Below are 20,898 nucleotides of genomic sequence, written 5' to 3'. Positions count from 1 at the left end.
ATCACAAAAACATCCCATCCAATGGCGTCCTTGCTACCTTTGTCATGTCATTGAAACATAAGTTTCAGAGGCATTACCGCCAACTGATACTCAACCACTGTTTACTGCACCACTGATGTATGTTTCTGCTGTTACTTGAGTGTCGTGTCCACTGCTTTAATTACAAATGATTTATTTATAGTTATTTAAATTGCCAAAGGTGATTCTAACAAGTTCAGTGCAACAATGACACAGTAGTAGTAACAACACACTATTAATGCAAAATTGTTTTCTTATTGGATTTAGAAATTATATCTTCATAACTTATCAAGTCGCCTTCAGTAGCCTCTGTCTCGACATGCTTCAACATCTACTGCTGCACACCGTCACACAGCATTGTCCTACATGGCCATGCATATATCAGTACAAACACAGGAGCAATGTATTTTGTGAATAGCATAAGCTCGCGATTGGTATCTTTATGCCGAAAAGGCAGAAAAGATGAAGGAGTCTTGTCTCTGGAGTAGCAATGTGTCGGTGCAGCAACCCTTCTTCCATTTCCATCAGTTCATTTATGAGTAAATACATGTCATTGTAATAGTTTGTATGTCCATCTGGATTGCCTAATTGATTTCGTTCTCAGTCCAACTAGACAGCGAAATAAGAAGCAGTACCTGGATAAGTCAAGTGCTAAAGATCTTCGTAATTGAGATCACATTTTTTTTTAACAAGGCAAACCTCCCTATGCTTCTATTGCTTGGGTTCAGTGAACCGCTTGTGTGGCTGTTGGTGCTTGTACTCAATGTTACACCATCTTTATGGCTTGCGTTGGGATGTTGACACATTCAACAGTGCGGACATTTTCTACACCTTTATTCTCACATACAACTGTCCCTAAAAACAAGTAAAAATGTCACTAGACAGTAGGTTTCTAAACTCGGAATTGAAAACTATTTTGTTCTTTCCTTGCCCACTTAGAAACTGGCACCTGACGCAGTGTGGATCGGTGACCAAAGCTGAAATGCTGCCAGGTAGTGCTGCTTGTCTCAGTGTGCACAAGTACTGAAATGAGGACAGCATCTGCCTTTGTACACTTTTTCTGAATGTGTTTAGTACACACAATATCTCGTTCTTCTTGACAAGAAACTGTTGTGCAACATAACCTTTGCTTACTTTTGAAAATAATTAATGAACCCATGAATTGCCGGAGCGAACCTGCTCCTATTAAGACTTTATATTTACTTTGAATAAAAAAAATTGCATATAAAGTTTGTAGTGCTGGATGTTCTCGCTTTCATTTATTCTAATACAAGCAAAATCTATCCTGTTAAATCATCTCAAGGAACAGTTACACCACAATACTGTCTGTCATCAAAGGTGAAAGCAAAGTCGGACCTATTTTAACTTTTTGAGTGCTGGGTGTACTTTCCACTGTGCAACCGCTTCAATTTCTAGCACGTTCATAATCCTTGAATTGAAATGCTTTTTGATGGGGATAAGATATTTGTAAACATACAAAAAATTTCATAGGGTAAGCCATTTGGCCTGTCCTGTCAATTTTTCTGCAGTGTTATGGCTATGTAGGTCTTTAACAATAATGGTGTACAAGGACTTCTGCTGTGCTATTATAAGAGCTTTTTACATACCATTGTTAATCCAAGAAAATGAGGGACCACAAGCAGGTTATTGTGAGAAGCACGTCATGCTTAATTTTGGCATTTGTTTCTAAACCTTCACTTTTACAACATGCTAGGCAGCTAGAGATGCAAGCTGCTCCAAGAATTAATGGGCCTTGTCACGTAGTCTCCATTAACAGTGGCATTTGTATACTGCTCTGCTTCACCAAATGGATTCACATTAAAACAAAAAAAAGATAGCTGTTAGTATTACATTTCATAATTTTGTAGTTGTACATCGTCTCATTTCTAAAAAATGAAATTTCAACTTTCTCGATTTATAGATGTAAACATCTCATAGAGAGACATCAAAACTGATATTGTCGTGTGGTCATGCTATTTAAGACTGCAGTAGTCGGCGGGTTTGAGACAAAACTTTTTATTTCAGGGAGCCTTTGCCCGAGGAATGGAAATTCTGACAGCAAGTAATGTATAGTCTGCCCTGATAGCCGTAAACGGTGTGTCGGCCATCAATAATCTGACAAGCAGTACAGAATGTCTGCTTTTTACATGTGCTATTAAGGATTCCAGGGTTATTTCTGGTGGCTGCGTAGACTACTCGTGTCCTATCCATAAACTTAACAGTGTGATCTAAAGTTATCCCAAAACTTCTCAAACCCTGCTGCCCCACCTGCGCTGAGTGTTGCTTACAGTCTTTTTGGGTGAAACCCAATTTATTCAAAATAAATAAAACACACGTGGCATTATGCACATACTTAGTTGTCAGGTTTGTCATTTATATGCTAAATTTATCCCAAGTAAAAAGATATTTTCATCCCCAAAGGTCATGTGAAGGTTTCATCTGAAGGTCGTGTGTTGTGCTGCATGTGTTGCTGCTGTGACAAATATATAGTATAGCAATTCACATTACATAGTGTAGTAACATGATGTGTGAACTTCACACTCGCCAAGCAGTTTATAATGGCAAGTATTTTTTTTTTCATTTTCAGCACATCTTGTGACAGCCTTAATTAATAATTTCATATGTATAATTCTCTGGCAAAAACAATTAATATATTGCATTCTTTTTTTTGTTTCAGCAAAAAATTTAAATGTTGATGTGAGATTTTGCATTCATTTTTATTTTTTTTTGCAAAAAATCACCCAGAGTATCTAGGCCTTTGACTCAACTTGAGCCAGAAAATGGATGCTTCAAAAGCTTCTCAGAAAATGCATTTCATCATTTAGCCAGGCTGCTTCTCTTGATTTAGGAAAGATTTGCCCAAATGTATTGGCACTCACTGCATTTTTAGCCCGGCAAGTGCTGAATTGCAAAAGGTACTTTTTTTGTAATTTGCTGGGTTAATTTTGTTCCTATGTCAGCAGAGTTGATTGCGCTGTCTGACCTTGTTTTTTTATAATTATTGCACAAATAATACAATAATAAACAAGTAAGTACACATGAACATGCTCATGATAGTTTACTGATGTAAGCCAAGAGTAAAAAAGATGTGCTCTAAGCTGATCCTTCTTGCTACTGGACAAGATTCAGAGCAATCTTCCCCCATTACACTTCTGCTTTACAGCGACAGCTGTAGTTGTCTGCTGCCACCGATGTCCGTAACCACTATTGCGCAAAATAAGAAACGAAAACTCGGTAAATGAAAAACACCAAGAACACAATGGGATTTGAACCAAGCTCCCCTGTGTGCCAGCCCAGTATTCTACCACTGAGCCACACCAGTCTTTTTTTTTTCTTTATTACTTGCTTTTGCACATTACACAATAATATTACAGTGCATAAAGAGTGCATACAAAGGTAACGAACGGAATGGTTACATAGTGACTATAATTCCTTTATACAGATAAGTGGCTCAAGATGTTAAAGCCACTTTGGAATCGGGCCTTTAGTTTTACACTCTTCAATAAACTTCTTGATCATTTGGCGGAAATATTTAGGAATGGGTAGTGTATTGATGTCGCCATGGCGGACTGCCATGTACTTTTTCCAATTACTGTGAAGGCTGAGCAACATAACAGTATCATAAGGTACTCCATCGTCTTCTTCATTAACTGGTAAAAACCTGATCCCGTAGGCATCAATCGGTAAATCTTCTTTGATAGTTCTCTGCAGAATGTCCCAGAAGAACACCCTTTCCCAGCAATCCAGAAAGACATGTTCGATGGTTTCAGGCTTATGACAGAGAAAACGGTGCTTTCGCCACTGTACAAACAGACCTCTTTCTTGAATCCATGTTTTAACTTCTAGAGTCCCTGTATAGAGCTTAAAGAAAAACGATTTTGAACTCGATAGGACAGCCATTTTTTTTACTCAGGCCAGTACATTTTGGCCACATCCAGCAGGATACGAACTCCTGTAAAGTGGTACCAGTAAAACAGTGTCGAAAAGGTCTCATTATAACCTTTTTCATTTTACTCTCGCTAGACATTCGCTGGAAAAACGTGCCAAAAAAAAATGCCATGCACCGACGACTTGTTTTAAATAACCATAAAGCGCCCCATGCACGTAGTCCGAGGTGACAACGAGTGAAGGTAGAACTCTTCTAAGCCTCAGCTGAATAACTGCACGTAGAAACAAGTCTCCTGTGTCTCGCAGAAACATAAAACGACTAACAACCTGTCTTAAAAACAAATTAGACAGACTGGGATAATCGAACGGAATACGACGAAAAAGATTAGTGCGACTAGACCGTTCCCACACTGATTCCCATTTAAATACTGCAAACACACGGTGCAGTTTCTGCACGTTTATACGGGAGCAATGCAAAACCTGTCATGCGTACCAGAGTTAAGAAACAAAAGATTACTTATGGTGGCCTGCATGAAAATCGAGAAGTCTTATCCTCTAACTTTATCCACTTTTTCACGAATTTAAGTGACATGCCGTTGCCAATACGGCTCACTGTCACGATAAAATTCTAGTGGGACTCCAAAATATTTCACAGGATGATTCACCCATGGCATGTTGGCAAAAACTTCTGCAGTGGAAGGCCAGTCCCTCCTGCCAATATCCCAAGCATCTTTTCCAGTTTACCGAGCTCTCACTGGCTGTACAAAACTTTTTTGCAGTATGGACTATTTCGTTAACACTGTCACAATCTGAACAGAGAACTGCCACATCATCATCATATGCATGTAATTTTACTTAATTCTCATGCAGTTTGAATCCACGGACAGCACTGCTGTTAATCACACTCACACAGAAAGACTCTAAAAACAGACTGAACAGCAATGGTTAAAGAGGGCAGCCCTGATGCACGGAGCATTGCAAGTTAATGCGTGCCTCCATGAACTTATTAACAATAAGTCACATTGTACAGTTTTTATGTACCATATCCACCCCCTCCTTGATAATGCAGCCTATTTTTACAAAATATATGACACTCATCGGAAGATCTTGTGAGACAAGATCAAAAGCTTTCGCAAAATCCTACTGAAGCATTGCTACACATGCGTCAGTCGCATTGCAGCACTCCAGAACAGCTCTGGACTGAGCCCCACCAGTGCTTGGAACTTGTTTGAAAATTTGCTTTACGCAGGCTTGATGTTGGGAAAGAAATCCAGTTAATATGAGTAATAAAGTGTTTTAGAACAGAAAAGGAACAACCAGGCATCACACAATGCAAATTGCATAACGAGTGAGTCATCCAATACTCTAACCCTTTACAAAAGCTTGTTGTTGATCACATATTAACTGTGGCACATACCCACTTCAAGCCCAATTCATTGTTGACAGCCACTACATAAAAAATTTGCATAAAATTTCTTCCAAGTGTGTAGCCGATACCACGCTTCTCCGAAGAATGACGAAGGATAGCACACTGAATGCTGGCCTACTGCACAGAAATTATGATTATTTATGGCGTAGTGGGTACCCAGAAAGTGTGCTTGTAGCTCTTTCCACAAAAGGCTCTGAAAGGCTGCTCTTCCAACTTTCGCTGTGACTGTGCTGCACGTTCTGCGCAGGCCTGGCGGTTTTTAATCCCCATTTCATGTCACAAATTGGCATCACTTGTAGCTAGGTACGTTTTTTTTTTTTTTTTTCAATTTATGCACCTTGAGGAATGTGCAAGGGTGTAATCAATGAGATACGGATACAGCACAAAAAAAGAAGAAAAGAGAAAAAAAGCTTCCGTGATGTTTACAGATGCCTAATCACATTCACTCAAAAAGACGGTAGGCGAGTGGTGGGGTACCATTACTAGGGTTCTGCGAATATGTGAATACTGAATCAAATAGCATTCCATTCAATTTGCTAGTCGAACTGATCGGCGCATATACGAAATACCGAATATTCTAAAAATAATCTACCCCTATGGGACAACCCTGAAGCAGCAAAACATGGGATCAGCTGAAGGTTTATTTTCTTCTTGTAATCCCTGAATTACCACTATAAATGGAAAGCCTGCGCCTTTCCACGCATTACCCTTGCAGCCACAGTTGCTTACAACTTCTCCATGCTTGGAGAACACAAGTCTTGCAGTAACATCCGCATAATTCCACCTTTAATTTTGCTAGATTTTGTGTCAGACACAAAACAAAACATACATACTTTGCTTTAAAGGTGACTACATACGTGAAAAATAGGACGTTTCGACATGCCCCGTAGCGCTGTTTCTGCCCCATGCAGCTTCCATCGAAAGCTTGCGCCGAGCCGTGTAGCACCGTCACAACTCTATTCTTGTAAAGCTCCATTAGGGAGTTGAATGCTGAGCGGAAGAAAAGGGAGTTCTGTGGTGGCCGTGTGAGAGGTATTAGTTAGCGAACAGGCGTGTGTGGCTAAACTGCGTGGCGTCATTAATTTTGTTTGCCAGTATATCCGCGATGTAGTTCAAGATTTAGAGGCAGAAATGTTCTATAAGCCACTGGCTGATTTCTACGCTGCTTGAATTAGGTTGTGCATGAACTGTCACTGCACAACCACAACATACTCCGCCAAGCTGTCCTTGGAAGGTTGCGAGATTGTCAGTAGCACCGTTGGGCAAAGAAGTGATGCTGGCAAGTTAGCCGAGAGGTTACACTACCAGTACCCGAGATGCAGGTCAGAGGCTCGAATCCTGTTGAAAATACAATCCATAATCTCATTCAGCTCACGTTGGCCGCGAGCTCTCTTGTAAAAACTAGATCATATTTGTAAAAGGGGGATACATAGAAACCCTTTGGAAGCGTACACCGAGCCTACATTCCTTTTCGTTACTCTTGTCGAAGGGCACTGATCTTTTGCCCTTAGAAGCAGTGGCCTGGAAAGTTTTGGGGCGCTCCATTGCCGCTTGTTATGTAAATAAACTTGCATACGCGAGTATCAATAAAGGTAAGACATGCGGAGGTTGTGATAGTCTGAACAAGACACGCCACAGCTTTCGAAGCACTACACCAGCGAAAATTCAATATCAAGGGCTGCCACCATTTTCCATTCTTCAGGCAAGTTTTCAAGGCTTCATTGATTGAATGATTTGTGGGGTTTAACGTCCCAAAACCACCATTTGATTATGAGAGACGCCGTAGTGGAGGGCACCGGAAATTTTGACCACCTTGGGTTCTTTAACGTGCACCAAAATCTGAGTACACAGGCCTACAACATTTTCGCCTCCATCGGAAATGCAGCCGCCACAGCCAAGATTTGATCCCGCGACCGAGTACCTTAGCCACTAGACCACCATGGCGGGGCAGTGTTTTCAAGGCTTTACTGGGTGACTGGTCGAACCAGTTAATCATTTCAAACAACACTTTCCTTTAAACGATTACCATATAAAATGTCAAGAGCAAGACCATGACAAAATAGCAGATACAAGATTGTCATTTTTGTAATTGCAAATAACTATTTTTATTTTGAGAAGTGATGTTTTCGATAATGGATATATTACGTACATTGAAGTAACGGTGGCTACCTTGCCACTTTTTGGGAGGCATTGAATGAAGTGGAAGAAGAGGCAGTTAAAGTCTCATATAACAACACATTAAATCTACCAAGAGGTACATCACTCTCTAGTTAAGGCTTGCACAGCAGTAAATTGGCTCGAAAGCAGAGCAAACAAGCTTATTAAGTAGTTCCAATTTGACGCACTTGCTTCATCACAACTTGCAGCAGGTCGTCGACGTAAGCGACATCGTTCAAGTCACGACGTAAGCCGGGCTCCAGGCTGAGCTCATAGCCAGGACCGTATATCATTAAAAAGTGATGCTCAGGAATGTCTTCCTCCAGATCCTGCCCTAAAAGTGCCGCTGTAATTGTCGTCCAGCAGCGAGCAGCATTGGCAGCCACGTAGCCTCCTCCACCGAGAAGTAGCAGCGGCAGCCCCCAGCTTTGCACAAGACGAACGCACTGCACGAATGCACCTGGGGTCAGATTCCATGCTCCGAGAGGATCACCGGACAATCCATCCGCTCCGCACTGGCAAACGACAGCGTCGGGTTTGTACCGCTTTCTGACTTCATCGACAACGGTCGTTACCACGCGCACAAATGTGGAATCGCTAGCACCACTCCGAAGCGGCAAGTTTATCGAGTAACCACGGCCCAAACCAAAGCCTACGTCGCTCGCTGCCCCAGTACCAGGGTAGAAACCAGGCTCGTACTGATGAACCGACACGGTCAGGACTTTGTCAGTGCCCGCGAAGGCTTCTTCAACACCGTCGCCGTGATGAACGTCCAGGTCGATATACAAAACTCGCCGAAACGTGCGGCGAAGTTCCAGTATCCCAAGGACGACGTCATTGACGTAGCAGAACCCTGCTGCTTCGCTTCTGTGTGCGTGGTGCCAACCACCCTCCCAATGTATAGCGATGTCGCAAGTTTTCTCCATAATGGCTCTCGCAGCAGCTAAAGTGCCACCTGCGATGTGCCCCACTAAAGTAAGAAGCCGTTTGGTAGGGGCACAGTCATCGACAAGGTTGTAGTCATAGGCACGACTTATGATGTCTTCCTTCTCGAGGTCTTTTTCCGCTTCGCAAGACTCTAGGAAGTTGATGTAGTCTGTAGAATGGAACAGGCGAAGATCCTCGCGACTGGCCACCAGCGGATGAATGGTGCGCAAGGACTTGAGCAGATTGTAGCCCTTTAGAAGTCCGTGAACTAAAAGACAACGTTGACGAACGCGCGGTAACCTCTCGCACTCAAACAGGTGAGCTGCACTATGGACGTAGCCGACGCGAATGTTTCTTTCAGTCGCCGACACACGCATTTCAGGCACAGTGTCAGGAGAATCAGATACTAACTGTGGTGATATATCGCAAGCGACAATCGCTCCACTTGTGTGATTACTGTCTCTATCGTTGCCAAATATAGTAGAATACAAGTTTTCGTACATCCTGGAAGTTTAGTCTCTGGTTTAGTTACGCAACAATCACAAACATGTCACTAATCGCACCTTACTCGCGGCCAACACAACGCGCTCAAACTTTGAACAGGATTGGATTGCTTTGCGTCGGCTTCAAAGTTTTTTTTCTTCAAGTTTCAGTTTCGAGTGCCAACAGCAAGCGATGGCTTAACATGTGCTCTGAGAAAGTTTTTACCTACCTACCTGCACCCTGGCTTATTTTTTGTAGTAGAAACAGTCATGACGCTACGTGCGTTTTTATTATGTGGTATTCTAACTTGCGTTTTGCATGGCCTTCCAACTCGCGTTTTTCGACTACTGTGTGCGTTTTAATCTCGAAGGCCATGGAGCGGAAAAGAAATCTAAAGAGGAATAAAAACTTTTTCCTTCCTCCATGGGAGAGGCCCTCGCAATGCGAGCTGCAGTAGTGTATAGGTGTTCTGTGCTGCAGTGCTTTAGGCACTGCGCCGTGCTCCCGACCGGGTTGCAGAAATTAGGTGCCTTTTCTCATCTTCTAACCACTGCCACCAGTACTTTGCAGGGGGGTTATGGGAATAAGTGGGCACGCCGGCGACTCCTGTCGTCTGCATCACCCCTCGTGTGACCGCGTTGTTGATAGGCGGCTTGACTTCTGAATGTGCAGTTTTATGCAGCTGTCGCACTTCAAAGATGATGCAATGAGTTGGAAGCCTACAGTGAGCGTTGGTCTCCACGGTTGCGAATTTAGTTTATATCGCTTGAGGTCGTCTTCGAAGCTCGCGACCACTTCGAGAATGGCAGCCGCGTCTACGGTTCTCGGCGGTGAGCAGTTCTCGTGTTTGACGGTCACAACTATCGGAAATCAGTGTGCGCACTGTTCTCACTATAGCTTGCCGAGACAAGAATTACGCGTGCCTGGTACAATAACAGGATTTATTGTTTGAATTATCGCTCCATGTTTACGTTTTGCACGCAGTAACCTCATATCTTTGGCCAAGTTTTTTTTTTTTTTTTCGATATGTTCGCAGTCGGCCGACCCACGCTGCTGCGAACGGTACTCGGGCACACGTATCGTGACACACATGGCAAAGAATGATTCGTATTTGCTTCACCCAACTAAATAGCAAGACAAATTAAATAACATTTCACTGTTATACATTAGGTTCCGTACCCCGAACTTTACATTGCTGCAGAAAAAAAAAATTGCCCGCAGCTTCCCTCGGGGGAACACTGAGGAGGATGCGGAGCATATAATTGGTTAACGGGGTGTTAAAGTGCGACTTACTTGGGTCGATGGCTAAATTGGTTAACGTGGTTGTAGGAGGGGGTGTTAAATGAGTGAACACGTACACACGTATGCGAAAGGGCGGCGCTGGTCGAAGGGACGTCGATCATTGTGTTTGTGGATTCGTTGGAATTCATTTCACCGCGACCTTGGACGTCGACGCGCCGTACAAACCAACCGACGAGCGGCAACTGAGCGAGCGAGCGCCGACCTTGAGTATATATACAGCTCGACGGCGCATGCACTGTCAGCTGTTGAATGTTCTCGAAGCGCGACGCCACATGCGCGTCCACTGGAGAATCAGGAGAATTGTAGATGTCGAACGCGGTGTGTAGAGGAGGAAGGGTGCACAGATAGTGGAGGAGTGAAGCGCGCGCGGTGTGTAGAGGAGGAAGGGATGCACAGATGGTGGAAGAGTGGGCGACGGCGCGACGGCGCATGCGCGCGCGTCAGCTGTCGAATGTTCGAGAAGCGGTGCGGACGGCGCGGACGGCGCACTACAAGGCGCGAGTATAAGATGCTTCCGCATCTAAAAAAAACTGCCTGTCATGGCGATTATCCTCGTGGTTCGCACCGTTGCTCTCTAGCATTCAGCGTATTAAACACGAAGTGAAAAGCTGCAAGTGGTCCCACCGCGGTGGTCTAGCGGCTGAGGTACTCGGCTGCATGCTGACCCACAGGTCGCGGGATCGCATCCCGGCTGTGGCGGCTTCATTTCCGATGGAGGCGGAAATGTTGTAGGCCCGTGTGCTCAGATTTGGGTGCACGTTAAAGAACCCCAGGCGGTCGAAATTTCCGGAGCCCTATACTACGGCGTCTCTCATAATCATATCGTTGTTTTGAGGCGTTAAACCCCACAAATCAATCGTCAAAGCTACAAGTGTATTGCAGATGAACAACATGAATTGTGAACGAGGCTGCGAATGACACACAGGCGCTATACAGCACGTTTGCTCATAATCAGCATAAAGGTTTCGTTTTTCCAGCTCGTCTATCAGATATGCAGCGGTGGTGCCGCCCGGCGCGTCCGAAATCGGCTCGCGCGGCTCTCCTTTCTCTCGCTGGCACCCGTTGAGCATGCGCGAGCCGCGGTGGCGTGCCCACCATTGCGAGCAGGAGTCCTCTACTCTTCCCTACTTACGGCTTCACAAAATGTGACCCAACGGCCCCTATATCCTCGGTTTATTCCACGGAGGAAGGAAAGTTTTTGCTTTTCCTTCCTCCGTGGTTTATTCCCTCCATTTCGAAGGCCATTTGTTTTTGACGTAGTGCAATGTCACTGCTCATCCTCAAAAAAAAAGCCAATCGCACTGCGCATGAGAAAACGCCGCAGTTTATTTTGTTAAATTTATAGTTTTATTTATTTATTATTGTGTCCGGACTGTGAGAAGAGACGCCATCATAGAACATTCTCGATTGATTTTCGCCGCAAATCGAAGCTCACGAGCCTTTCAAAGCGAAGCTTCTTTGCTTCGTCCCTCAACTTTCTCGGGGCCACTCTCCAGTTGAAGCTGCACGCACAGGAATTCCGTGCTGGCGGCGCTTTATTGTTGAACAAACAACTTACGAAGGAAAGCCTCGCCCAAACAACAGAAACGCGACAGGGCGGTGCTCTCCGAAGGCGGGGTCAATGGCCGCTCGCCTCATGACGTCATTCTGTGGTGCACTCTCATTGGTGCAGGCTTGTGTGCATCCGCCTTTGAGGAGTAAATGCCGCAGACTTCGAAAGTTTGAACTGCAGCAAATACGTCGTAAGGAACAAAATTCCTTCATCAAAGCAAAACTATATATGCCTGCTTCCACGATGTTTGGTGTGGCAGTTAGGTTGTATTATAACCGAGGAAAGGGCACATTACTGTATACTTGTGTCAGCATTATAGATCTCAACTTCCCCTAAGCCAGTCGACCATAGTCACGAAATTTTGTCCCGGAAATGCTGAGACAGTGAAGCAAGTTTGAGAGGTGGGGAACTTGAATAAAATGCCAATGAACATCACGTCGCCGTTTGAAGGTATGCATTCACCGTAACTCACATATTGGTCACTTCTGAGTGGTATTTGACGTCAGTTTTCCGGCAACATACTGATGCTGATATCAACAGTAAAACTAAACGCCTATATATAAATATAGCTCATTTGTTCCATGGTGGTGTTTCAACAGATGGTCGTCGCATATGGTATATGCCTCACGAAAAAAAAAAGTGATTTATACCAGTCCCGCTTACCCTAAACCAGTCCCAATTACCCGTTAATTATCTTAATACGGGAGAAAACAATGTGAGTGCTATATAGCCAAGCCCCAAAACTTGTGATTTGGCTTCCGTGTAAATCCAAGTCCTTGTTAGGCCGCGTGTTTGGGACACCTTGGTCTACAGGGTCGGTCCACCGTGTTCGAGTGCCCATATCAGAAGTAGTGTCACAGCAAGGTGAGAACATCCCGCACACAGTGAAATGCATCGAGGGGATTTACGCGTCTTGCTGTTTTGTGAACTCCGGCCTCCAAATGACGCAAATCAAAAAGTATGTGCACCGCGACCTCGAGTACCCTCAGATGCCACCGGGTGTGTCTTCGTGATATCTCATTCTTTCTGATGTAATCACTACTAAACGGGGCAATGTATCGCGGGGAAAATGCTCTGTTTCTAATTTACTGAGTGATGTTTAGGACACTCGTGGTCAGGGTTGCCATTCGTTCCTACTTTGAGCCAAATTGGCTACTCACCGACCCTGTCTGGAGACAAAAATTTCAAGTTGACGCCACTTTCAAACTTCTACTTTGGCCCACTTACTGGCTCCCTCTTCGTATTGTTTGAATATATAAGGGAAATCCAATCTTCAAAAAATAACAATTGTTTGCAAGCTTTTGTGTCGTGTTGGTCCTTGTCCCGCCAGCGGGCTTGTGCGCATCAAGGCTACCAACATAGAGTTAATACACTGACTGTATATTAACTCTATGGCTCCCAATGAGTGTTCCTTCGTCGAAGGGACGCGTATACTTGTAAGGAAACACTTGGCTGTGCTGGCGTCAGATCCTCATGCTGGACCTGGACTGCTGTTCTTCGATAAGATTACTTAAAGCTTTACTGACATCATTCTAACCTTCTATAATCACCGGTTTATGGCTGCAGGAAAAAGGCAGCTTCAATGTTTGATTGATTTGTGGGGTTTAACGTCCCGAAACCACCATTTGATTATGAGAGACGCCGTTGTGGAGGACTCCGGAAATTTCGACCACCTGGGGTTCTTTAACGTGCACCCAAATCTGAGTACACGGGCCTACAACATTTCCGCCTCCATCGGAAATGCAGCCGCCGCAGCCGGGAATCGAACCCGCGACCTGCGGGTCAGCAGCCGAGTACAGCTTCAATGTTTGATGTTCCCGCTAAGTGTTCCCTAAGAATGCCTTTTACAAAAACTGTATCGTAGACAAATCGCATGCAGACGCACTGAAAGCATAATAGTGTATTTATTTATTTTCAACTTACCTGCACCTTGGAGACCAAGAAATGGGAGAAATATTGCACTCGTTATACTCCGTTTTTTGCTTGTTCAAAATCACATTATTTATTGCGGAATAATAACAACTAATGTCGCTTTTCTATATTTGCTGACAGATATGGCACTAAAATAAATGGCGTGGCTACTTTGGCTACTTTCAGTTTGAGTTTGAGCTCCTTTTCAAATCTGCTCAACGGAAATCGTGTTGGGGGTAGTAGTAACGAACAGAAAATATTCCTGAATTGCTCAGGACTCCCATGTCACGCTGATTGTTTACGAAATTTACCCTCGCCAACCCCATTAAGGCAAAGACATTAATTAATTCATTCATTCATTCATTTGTGTGTGAAATCGTACAGATGATCGGCCTGATCGTGCCATCAACTGCAATAAATGCGGCCAGCTGAGGATATTCTGTATAACTTATACTCTATATAACTATATATTATATATTATGTTCTATATAACTTGCGCGAAGTAAATGAAGGGGTACCGTACCCATTTTATGAGGTCACAATCATCGGCCCCCCACTGTAACAGTGACACTTGCTTAGGACTTGCTTCGCAGTCTGCACTCAATCTCCCTTCGGCGCCTTCTTGTAAAAGGTTGAGTACCCGACCTTGATCGCTGGACTTTGGATCACCATGTTTTATTATGCACAAAATAAAAAAAGAAAGTCTTGCCTCTGGTGCACGAACAACTGCTTTTTAATAATAATAATAATAATAATAATAATAATAATAATAATAATAATAATAATAATAATAATAATAATAATAATAATAATAATAATAATAATAATAATAATAATAATAATAATAATAATAATAATAATAATAATAATAATAATAATAATAATAATAATTTAATGTGGATGTTTTTATGTCTGCGATTTTTGTATAAATTATCCCGCTGCCATAGCAGACCTGAAAGCTTAATAATAATAAACACCATAAAAACATAAACAAATAAAGGCTGGTGATAGCGAATGATATAGGTGAAATGACTAAAATTAAGTGCCCTTTAGATGTATTCTGCAGGAAACTTCGGAAATATCAATTTTTAAAAAGGGGGTATGGGGATGGCCATATATAACAAAAATCCCAATATCACAATGAAACATATGCAGGGGACGCCTAATTATTTATGAACTCACTGGTACCTTCAGTGTGCATCTAAGTATCCGAGTTATACAAATCTGAAGGCACCCGCGCCAAAGAAGCAGTGATCAGTCTCGGAGTTGCTGTTGTGCTTGTCGGTGAAATACATGAAAAAGAATCATTTGCTGACAAAAACTGATGCTTGACATGATGCGCAGATTTTCAAGTGACCTTTCTATCGGAAGAAAAGTGTAGGTTTGATTGATATGTGGGGTTTAACGTCCCAAAACCACCATATGATTATGAGAGACGCCGTAGTGGAGGGCTCCGGAAATTTCGACCACCTGGGGTTCTTTAACGTGCACCCAAATCTGAGCACACGGGCCTACAGCATTTCCGCCTCCATCGGAAATGCAGCCGCCGCAGCCGGGATTCGAACCCGCGACCTGCGGGTCAGCAGCCGAGTACCTTAGCCACTAGACCACCGCGGCGGGGCAGAAGAAGTGTAGGTTTCAGGGCTCTTTTTTATTTGTTAGAGACAACATTAATGAGAACTTAATACCGGATAGTTTTAGTAAACCTACAAAGGAAAATAGCCTTACACAAAGTAAACAAGTAAATTATATAAAATGATCCACAAAAGCGATTGTGTTTACTCTAATATACCTCTGAATTTTGAAGGAACGGGCAAGTATGCCTACGATGCTACGTATAAGGGATCACACACGGGTGCTGTGCAATTGTAATACGTTCATTAAAAAATAGTAAATAAAATTAGTCCCGAGAACAACAGAGCAGCGATTGCACAATGTCTGTCCATCCGAGGCCACAGCGTGGTGTGTAAGAATATTACTCGAAGTACACCGATAATGGTGAGTGGTGACCTCTCATTTTTCGGTGGTCATCTCATGTTTCTGACAAGCCTTCTTTTCCGTCCCGCACGCTTGCTCTGTGACTCCGATTCGCTGCCGGTTGCCATCTGCCGCGGCCTTCCGTCAAGACCCCGCATGCTGAGTGTCATGCGAATACACTTCTTTGCGTTTTCTTGATGTCGGCCTTCTTTCTTTTCTTTTTTTTTTTTCGACAGCCGTAGCAAGCGGCGGGCCAACTACAGAGAACTGGAAAGACAGAGAAAGAGGAAAGGAAGGCTTCACTGGTGAGGATGATGGGAGAGAGCGAAGCGAAACCGAGGACTGAAGGAACGTGGGGTGCCGCATCTGGCAACAACGCAGGCGCCGCAACCAATGGCAAAGCAGGGCGTTCCTTAAGGCGCGGCCCGCTCAGTTGGCTCCACTCTACCGACTGTGTGTATCTTCACTTCTCGGGCATCGCTTGGTGCGGCAAAGTTTGGAGGAGGCTGCAGCTGCTCTGGGACGGTAAGTGTGTGCAAGCGATTCTGCCTGTGAAAACTTTCAGCACGACAGCGAGGATAACTTTAAGAACTATTATCTGACACTAGATGCGATTTAAGTGCCAACCGGAATGTTTTGCTTTTAAAATACTGGTTGGTTAAACTCCACTACATACGAAAAACATACGTACGTTTACGCAAGCACTACGGAGATCGCATGTATATACCCTGTTATCTGTGCACTAAAAACATTTAGAAGTTGTGCGAGTGTGAGCTGTACTTCGTACATTCCTCTTGACTGAGAGCGCCGTATGACATATTAAATGCAAGTCTGTCCGAAGCGCGAATTTCGTGCACTTGCATTAATCTGACGTACCGAGAGAACATTTTCTCTGGCGCACAAAGTTTTCCTGCGTGGCAACCGACAGTCATATGCATCAAACTACACAGGTTAAGAAGAAACCGTTCGTTGCCACAACTGGTGGCCCATTGATACTCACACCCGGCATTTGCGTTTGAAAAAATAAGTTTACGGAAGTTGGCACCCGTCCGTGACAGGCACCGAATTCAAGTTGGCGCTCTTGCAGGTCGCGCGTCACTCGCTCGGCGCAACGCCCGTCTTCGCTTGGCGCGGAGTTCGTGCACTGAAAGGGGGTTCGCCGGGGTTTCCTGTGACGTTTTTCGGATTCATAGGTTCCGTTCATGTTTCAACTCTGTGGACTAGCTTTGCAAAACGTTTTGCACAGCTTGTCCACAGTTTTCGCTCAAGTCTCACACGTATCTTGGTCGTATTCGCACTTTGGCGAACGGATGAGTTCGTTTCTCTGTGAAACAGGCTGCCCAACGGAAAGGCGCCCGCTTTGATGCACGCGCCGCTAGTCATGCGTACCACCATCTGGCTTGCGTCAAAACTTTGTGTACGAGGGGCAGTGAGGGAGCCCGGCTGGTTGAGATAAAGAGCGAAGTATGACTGCGCAGCCAGTTTCGAGTTTCTGCCATGTCGAAAAGCGCTCTTCACTGGCCAGAGAGATGACGCGAATAAGATGGAAAATTACCGATTGAGGTGATGCGTGTGTGTGTGTGTGTGTGTGTGTGTGTGTGTGTGTGTGTGTGTGTGTGTGTGTGTGTGTGTGTGTGTGTGTGTGTGTGTGTGTGTGTGTCAGAAGCGAAAGGCGGCGCTGGAAAACAGCACATTTACACAGGCGAGCTCAAAGAGGGACAGGGGGGGGGGGGCGCACCTCCCCTAGTCTCTAATATTGAAATAACTATTGATTTAAATAACTATTGTCATCTATGAGAGGGGAGGAAGGGGCGCGCAAAGTCAGCGCGACACATTGACATAATAGGGAGGGAATCGAGTGCTTTGAGCTCCATCTATGAAGGAGAGCCCTGCACATGATTATGCATATTTATATCGCTGAGGCCCATGTATAAACTTTGATTGATTGATTTGTGGGGTTTAACGTCCCAAAACCACCATATGATTATGAGAGACGCCGTAGTGGAGGGCTCCGGAAATTTCGACCACCTGGGGTTCTTTAACGTGCACCCAAATCTGAGCACACAGGCCTACAACATTTCCGCCTCCATCGGAAATGCAGCCGCCACAGCCGGGACTTGATTCCGTGACCTGCGGGTCAGCAGCCGAGTACCTTAGCCACTAGACCACCACGGCGGGGCCATGTATAAACCTTTAAAGAATGTCCCAACAAGGGTGCTATAGTAGCCTCAAGGTGTCGATAGCCCAGGAACGGGCAGCAGCCATGATCACCTCCTTGCAAGCTTGGCTTTTTAGGTATCGGTGAGACCTGAGAGTGAATGACTATATATTCTCGTTATACGTATCCTTCATAGAAAAAAATGGACAAAAAGAGAGAGGGAGAAGTAAAGAGATTGCTCTTATAGCATGCAATCACAGTGCGTATGACCAATAAAGGTTCTCGTTACAATTATATCTGCCTCCCGATTTATATCGGAAACATTGCACATTGTACCATTATGCAAAGCACTGTCGCCTTTTTGTAGATCATGTGTGCGTACGTACTTCTTTCAAGCTAACGTGACCTGTCGTGAGGTTCCATTACATTTTCCTGACTGGCCGTCCTCATATAAGACGGGCAAAAATTAAGACAGATGAGACCTTTGCCGGCTTTGGTTTTAGTCACTACGACGCGCATGGTGACGCTGCTCGTACCTCTACAGAGTTAAGAAAGGAAACCAAGCCTGTATGAAATACGGAGGAACTCTAGCATATTCATGAGACAACGGCGCAGCTTATCTCAAACTTAGCTCTCGCACACAGCCTGTCATATTTAATAAAACGCGTAAGCGCTTCTATGCCGACCCTGTGCGCCCGTTCATCCCTGGCAGGGCAAATTTCAATAAGGAAATACATGTATGTATCAAACGATATATTTTTTGGCGGTGCTGGTTCCCGAGCCTTGGGCCCCACCCACTGACTACGAATGTCTCGCCGACAGGGCCCAACGCTTTTACAATGTGAATGTATTAAACCGTACGAACACATTTCATCGTCGATAAAAAAAAAAAGAATAAGTAAGGAAGCTATGTTTTATGAGGGCTTTGTCAAAGTCTTTCACGATTGTGGAGTAAAAGCTCTTTGTATAGGGCAACATATAAAACCGATATGGAGGATAGTACCTATGAGGACAATTCTGGCTGTGCAAGAAATTTAAATGAGAAGCCCGCGTTTAGGTAGTCGCGGTATGTGCCTTGCGTCGGGCCGCCCCAAACACCGACGAACGCTATAGAGATGAAAGACGCCACACCGATGAAGTCCAACGCTAACGTCCCAGGCCGCAAACACACAGTTTGCCACAATAAAACGCCACGCATCACCAACCACTGAAAGGGAATTCTGCGTGGGGCTTTCTTCCTCCTTTTCAGCTGAAGTACAGCACGTTGAGAATTATTGCTGCTTTACTTCCATGTAAATGCACAGAAGCGCGTTTTATGGCGTTGCGTCTCGGCCTCGTCACGTAAACGTCGCCAAAGAGCGCCGCAAACCAGCGCTTACTCTGCGTCGCACATTCTGACCAGAGGAAATGTACTGACACCATGCAGGCATTTTTCGTGAATGAACCAAGAAATATTCCCGACTATAGGTTTTGTGGTTCACTTGCAGCATTGTAGTGCGAGAAACGAGTCACGGTGCCGCCGGCAGGCCTCTTTTCATTTATTTCACTTGTAGCGCCAACTATTGAGGCTTAGATAAAGCGATCATAAATTCCGCGGATTCCAAAGCGGGACTGGGGGGGGGGGGGGGCGATAGAATGACGGAAGTAAGCACACGTCATATAACTGAAACTTAAAATTACACTTTCAATAGCCGAGCTAGAATTGCATTTAATCCGCGTATAGTGTGTACAAAAACTAGGCGTCTGCAGGAATCGACGGCAGACGCGAACGAAAGCGATGGCTTATAGAGGGAAAGAGCGGAGCGAGATGATGAAGAGTATAAGCAGGATGGTAAAACGAGGAGTCCTGAGGAGAGCGTCCTAACCTCTCCTCGGTAGCCGAACAAGCATTTATGAGAACATGACTGCGTTGCAGAATGAGAAAAATATGGAACGAAATAAAAAGAGGACAAGGAACAGCGAGAAAGCTGATCAAGACCATGTATAAGTATACAGCAAAGGGGTGTGGTGGTCGGGCTAAGCTGCAGACCGCGACTGCGAGCCGGCTTTGGGCTGAAAGCGCGGGGAAAAACCGCCATTTTATATAGGTTCACGGATCAGCGGGACGATGCAGCGTGTCTCGGCACGACTTCCTCAGTAGCCGTGCTGCAGTTGTACACGATCTGCCGCATGCAGTAATACGAGGTCGTCCGTCTTGTTCATGAATGTCCCGAGACGCGATGGTGAAAACTTACTATTTTCTTCTGCGTGCGCTGCCGGGCAGGATAAAATTCACATTTTCGCTTCACAGGTATACCTCAGACGTGCGTTGTACGATACAAATACATTTCGTGCCACGTGTTAGGGCCGCCTGTACTATAGCTGACGAAAGTTATCCTGAAGTCTCGATTGTGTTCGATGTACGCACTTTATTACGCGTCAAGCGGTGGCACAGCTGCAAAAAAACGAAAGCAAAAATATTAAAATTAATAGTTCGCCATTGCTTTAACCGCCGCTATAGATTGCATGGTCGCAGAATTGGAGCTCAAGTATAGAAACGCTTTTTCTTCTTGGTGAAATGTATTACTCACTACGTCAGTGACAGAGGTTACCGAAGCTTCTTGTATGTGCTGTCGATTATACTGCGAACATTTTATATCGTAAAGCGAACAAGAGAGCGGCTTTTCAGTTGCCCTCGAGCGCGAGATGTCTTTGCCTTTCTCTACATTCAATCTTATTCTCTGACGGCGCTTAATTCGAATTTCGTATTTGATTCTCAAGCTGCAGTTTCATCACTCTCAATACGCATCCCGAGTATACAAAAAAGTCCGCATGATCTTCAAGTTCCCTTGCCGCTCATTTGGTCAATAAGTTTTACTCCTCTCGCTGCCTGGATCATTGGCATACAGCGGAACCATGCAAACGCGTCTAACAAATTACTTCTTGAAATATTGAGCAGAAGTAGTTAACCTAATATGCGCAGCTGAAAACATTTCGAAGTGTTCGTTAGTGATTTGCCTGCAGTTTCAAGTTTCTTTTTCGCGCCGTCAATAGCTGCAGTACACAAATGCTAATTTAATTATGGTCTCTGCAAGGAACATCTGAATTAGATTAGCC

At 44.5% G+C, this 20,898-nt stretch overlaps 3 protein-coding genes across 3 annotated transcripts in view; 1 reads left to right on the top strand and 2 right to left on the bottom strand.

The window, feature by feature from the left end:
- LOC119161466 (uncharacterized) overlaps positions 1–20,898 on the bottom strand; it is an 80,889-nt gene that overhangs the window by 25,999 nt on the left and 33,992 nt on the right. The gene's annotated exons all lie outside the window — the stretch shown is intronic.
- Positions 7,416–9,423, bottom strand: LOC119161467 (histone deacetylase 8). Its single transcript, XM_037413954.2, has one exon. The coding sequence runs from the start codon at positions 8,920–8,922 to the stop codon at positions 7,657–7,659; it is 1,266 nt and encodes a 421-aa protein (XP_037269851.2). The 5' UTR covers positions 8,923–9,423; the 3' UTR covers positions 7,416–7,656.
- Positions 15,944–20,898, top strand: part of SPARC (secreted protein, acidic, cysteine-rich) — a 62,217-nt gene continuing 57,262 nt past the window's right edge. Inside the window, exon 1 of the mRNA XM_037413955.1 lies at positions 15,944–16,169. Coding sequence (XP_037269852.1) covers positions 15,956–16,169 — 214 coding nt within the window. The 5' untranslated portion in view covers positions 15,944–15,955. The remainder of the gene's footprint in view (positions 16,170–20,898) is intronic.

Source organism: Rhipicephalus microplus, chromosome X (genome assembly GCF_043290135.1).
Source record: "Rhipicephalus microplus isolate Deutch F79 chromosome X, USDA_Rmic, whole genome shotgun sequence".
Classification (NCBI taxonomy): Eukaryota; Metazoa; Arthropoda; class Arachnida; order Ixodida; family Ixodidae; genus Rhipicephalus; species Rhipicephalus microplus.
This window is presented reverse-complemented; position numbering and strand designations above follow the sequence as displayed.

Bases quoted from the DNA above. Each gene is read 5' to 3' on its own strand.
- LOC119161467 (XM_037413954.2), bottom strand. From the start codon at position 8,922: ATGTACGAAAACTTGTATTCTACTATATTTGGCAACGATAGAGACAGT.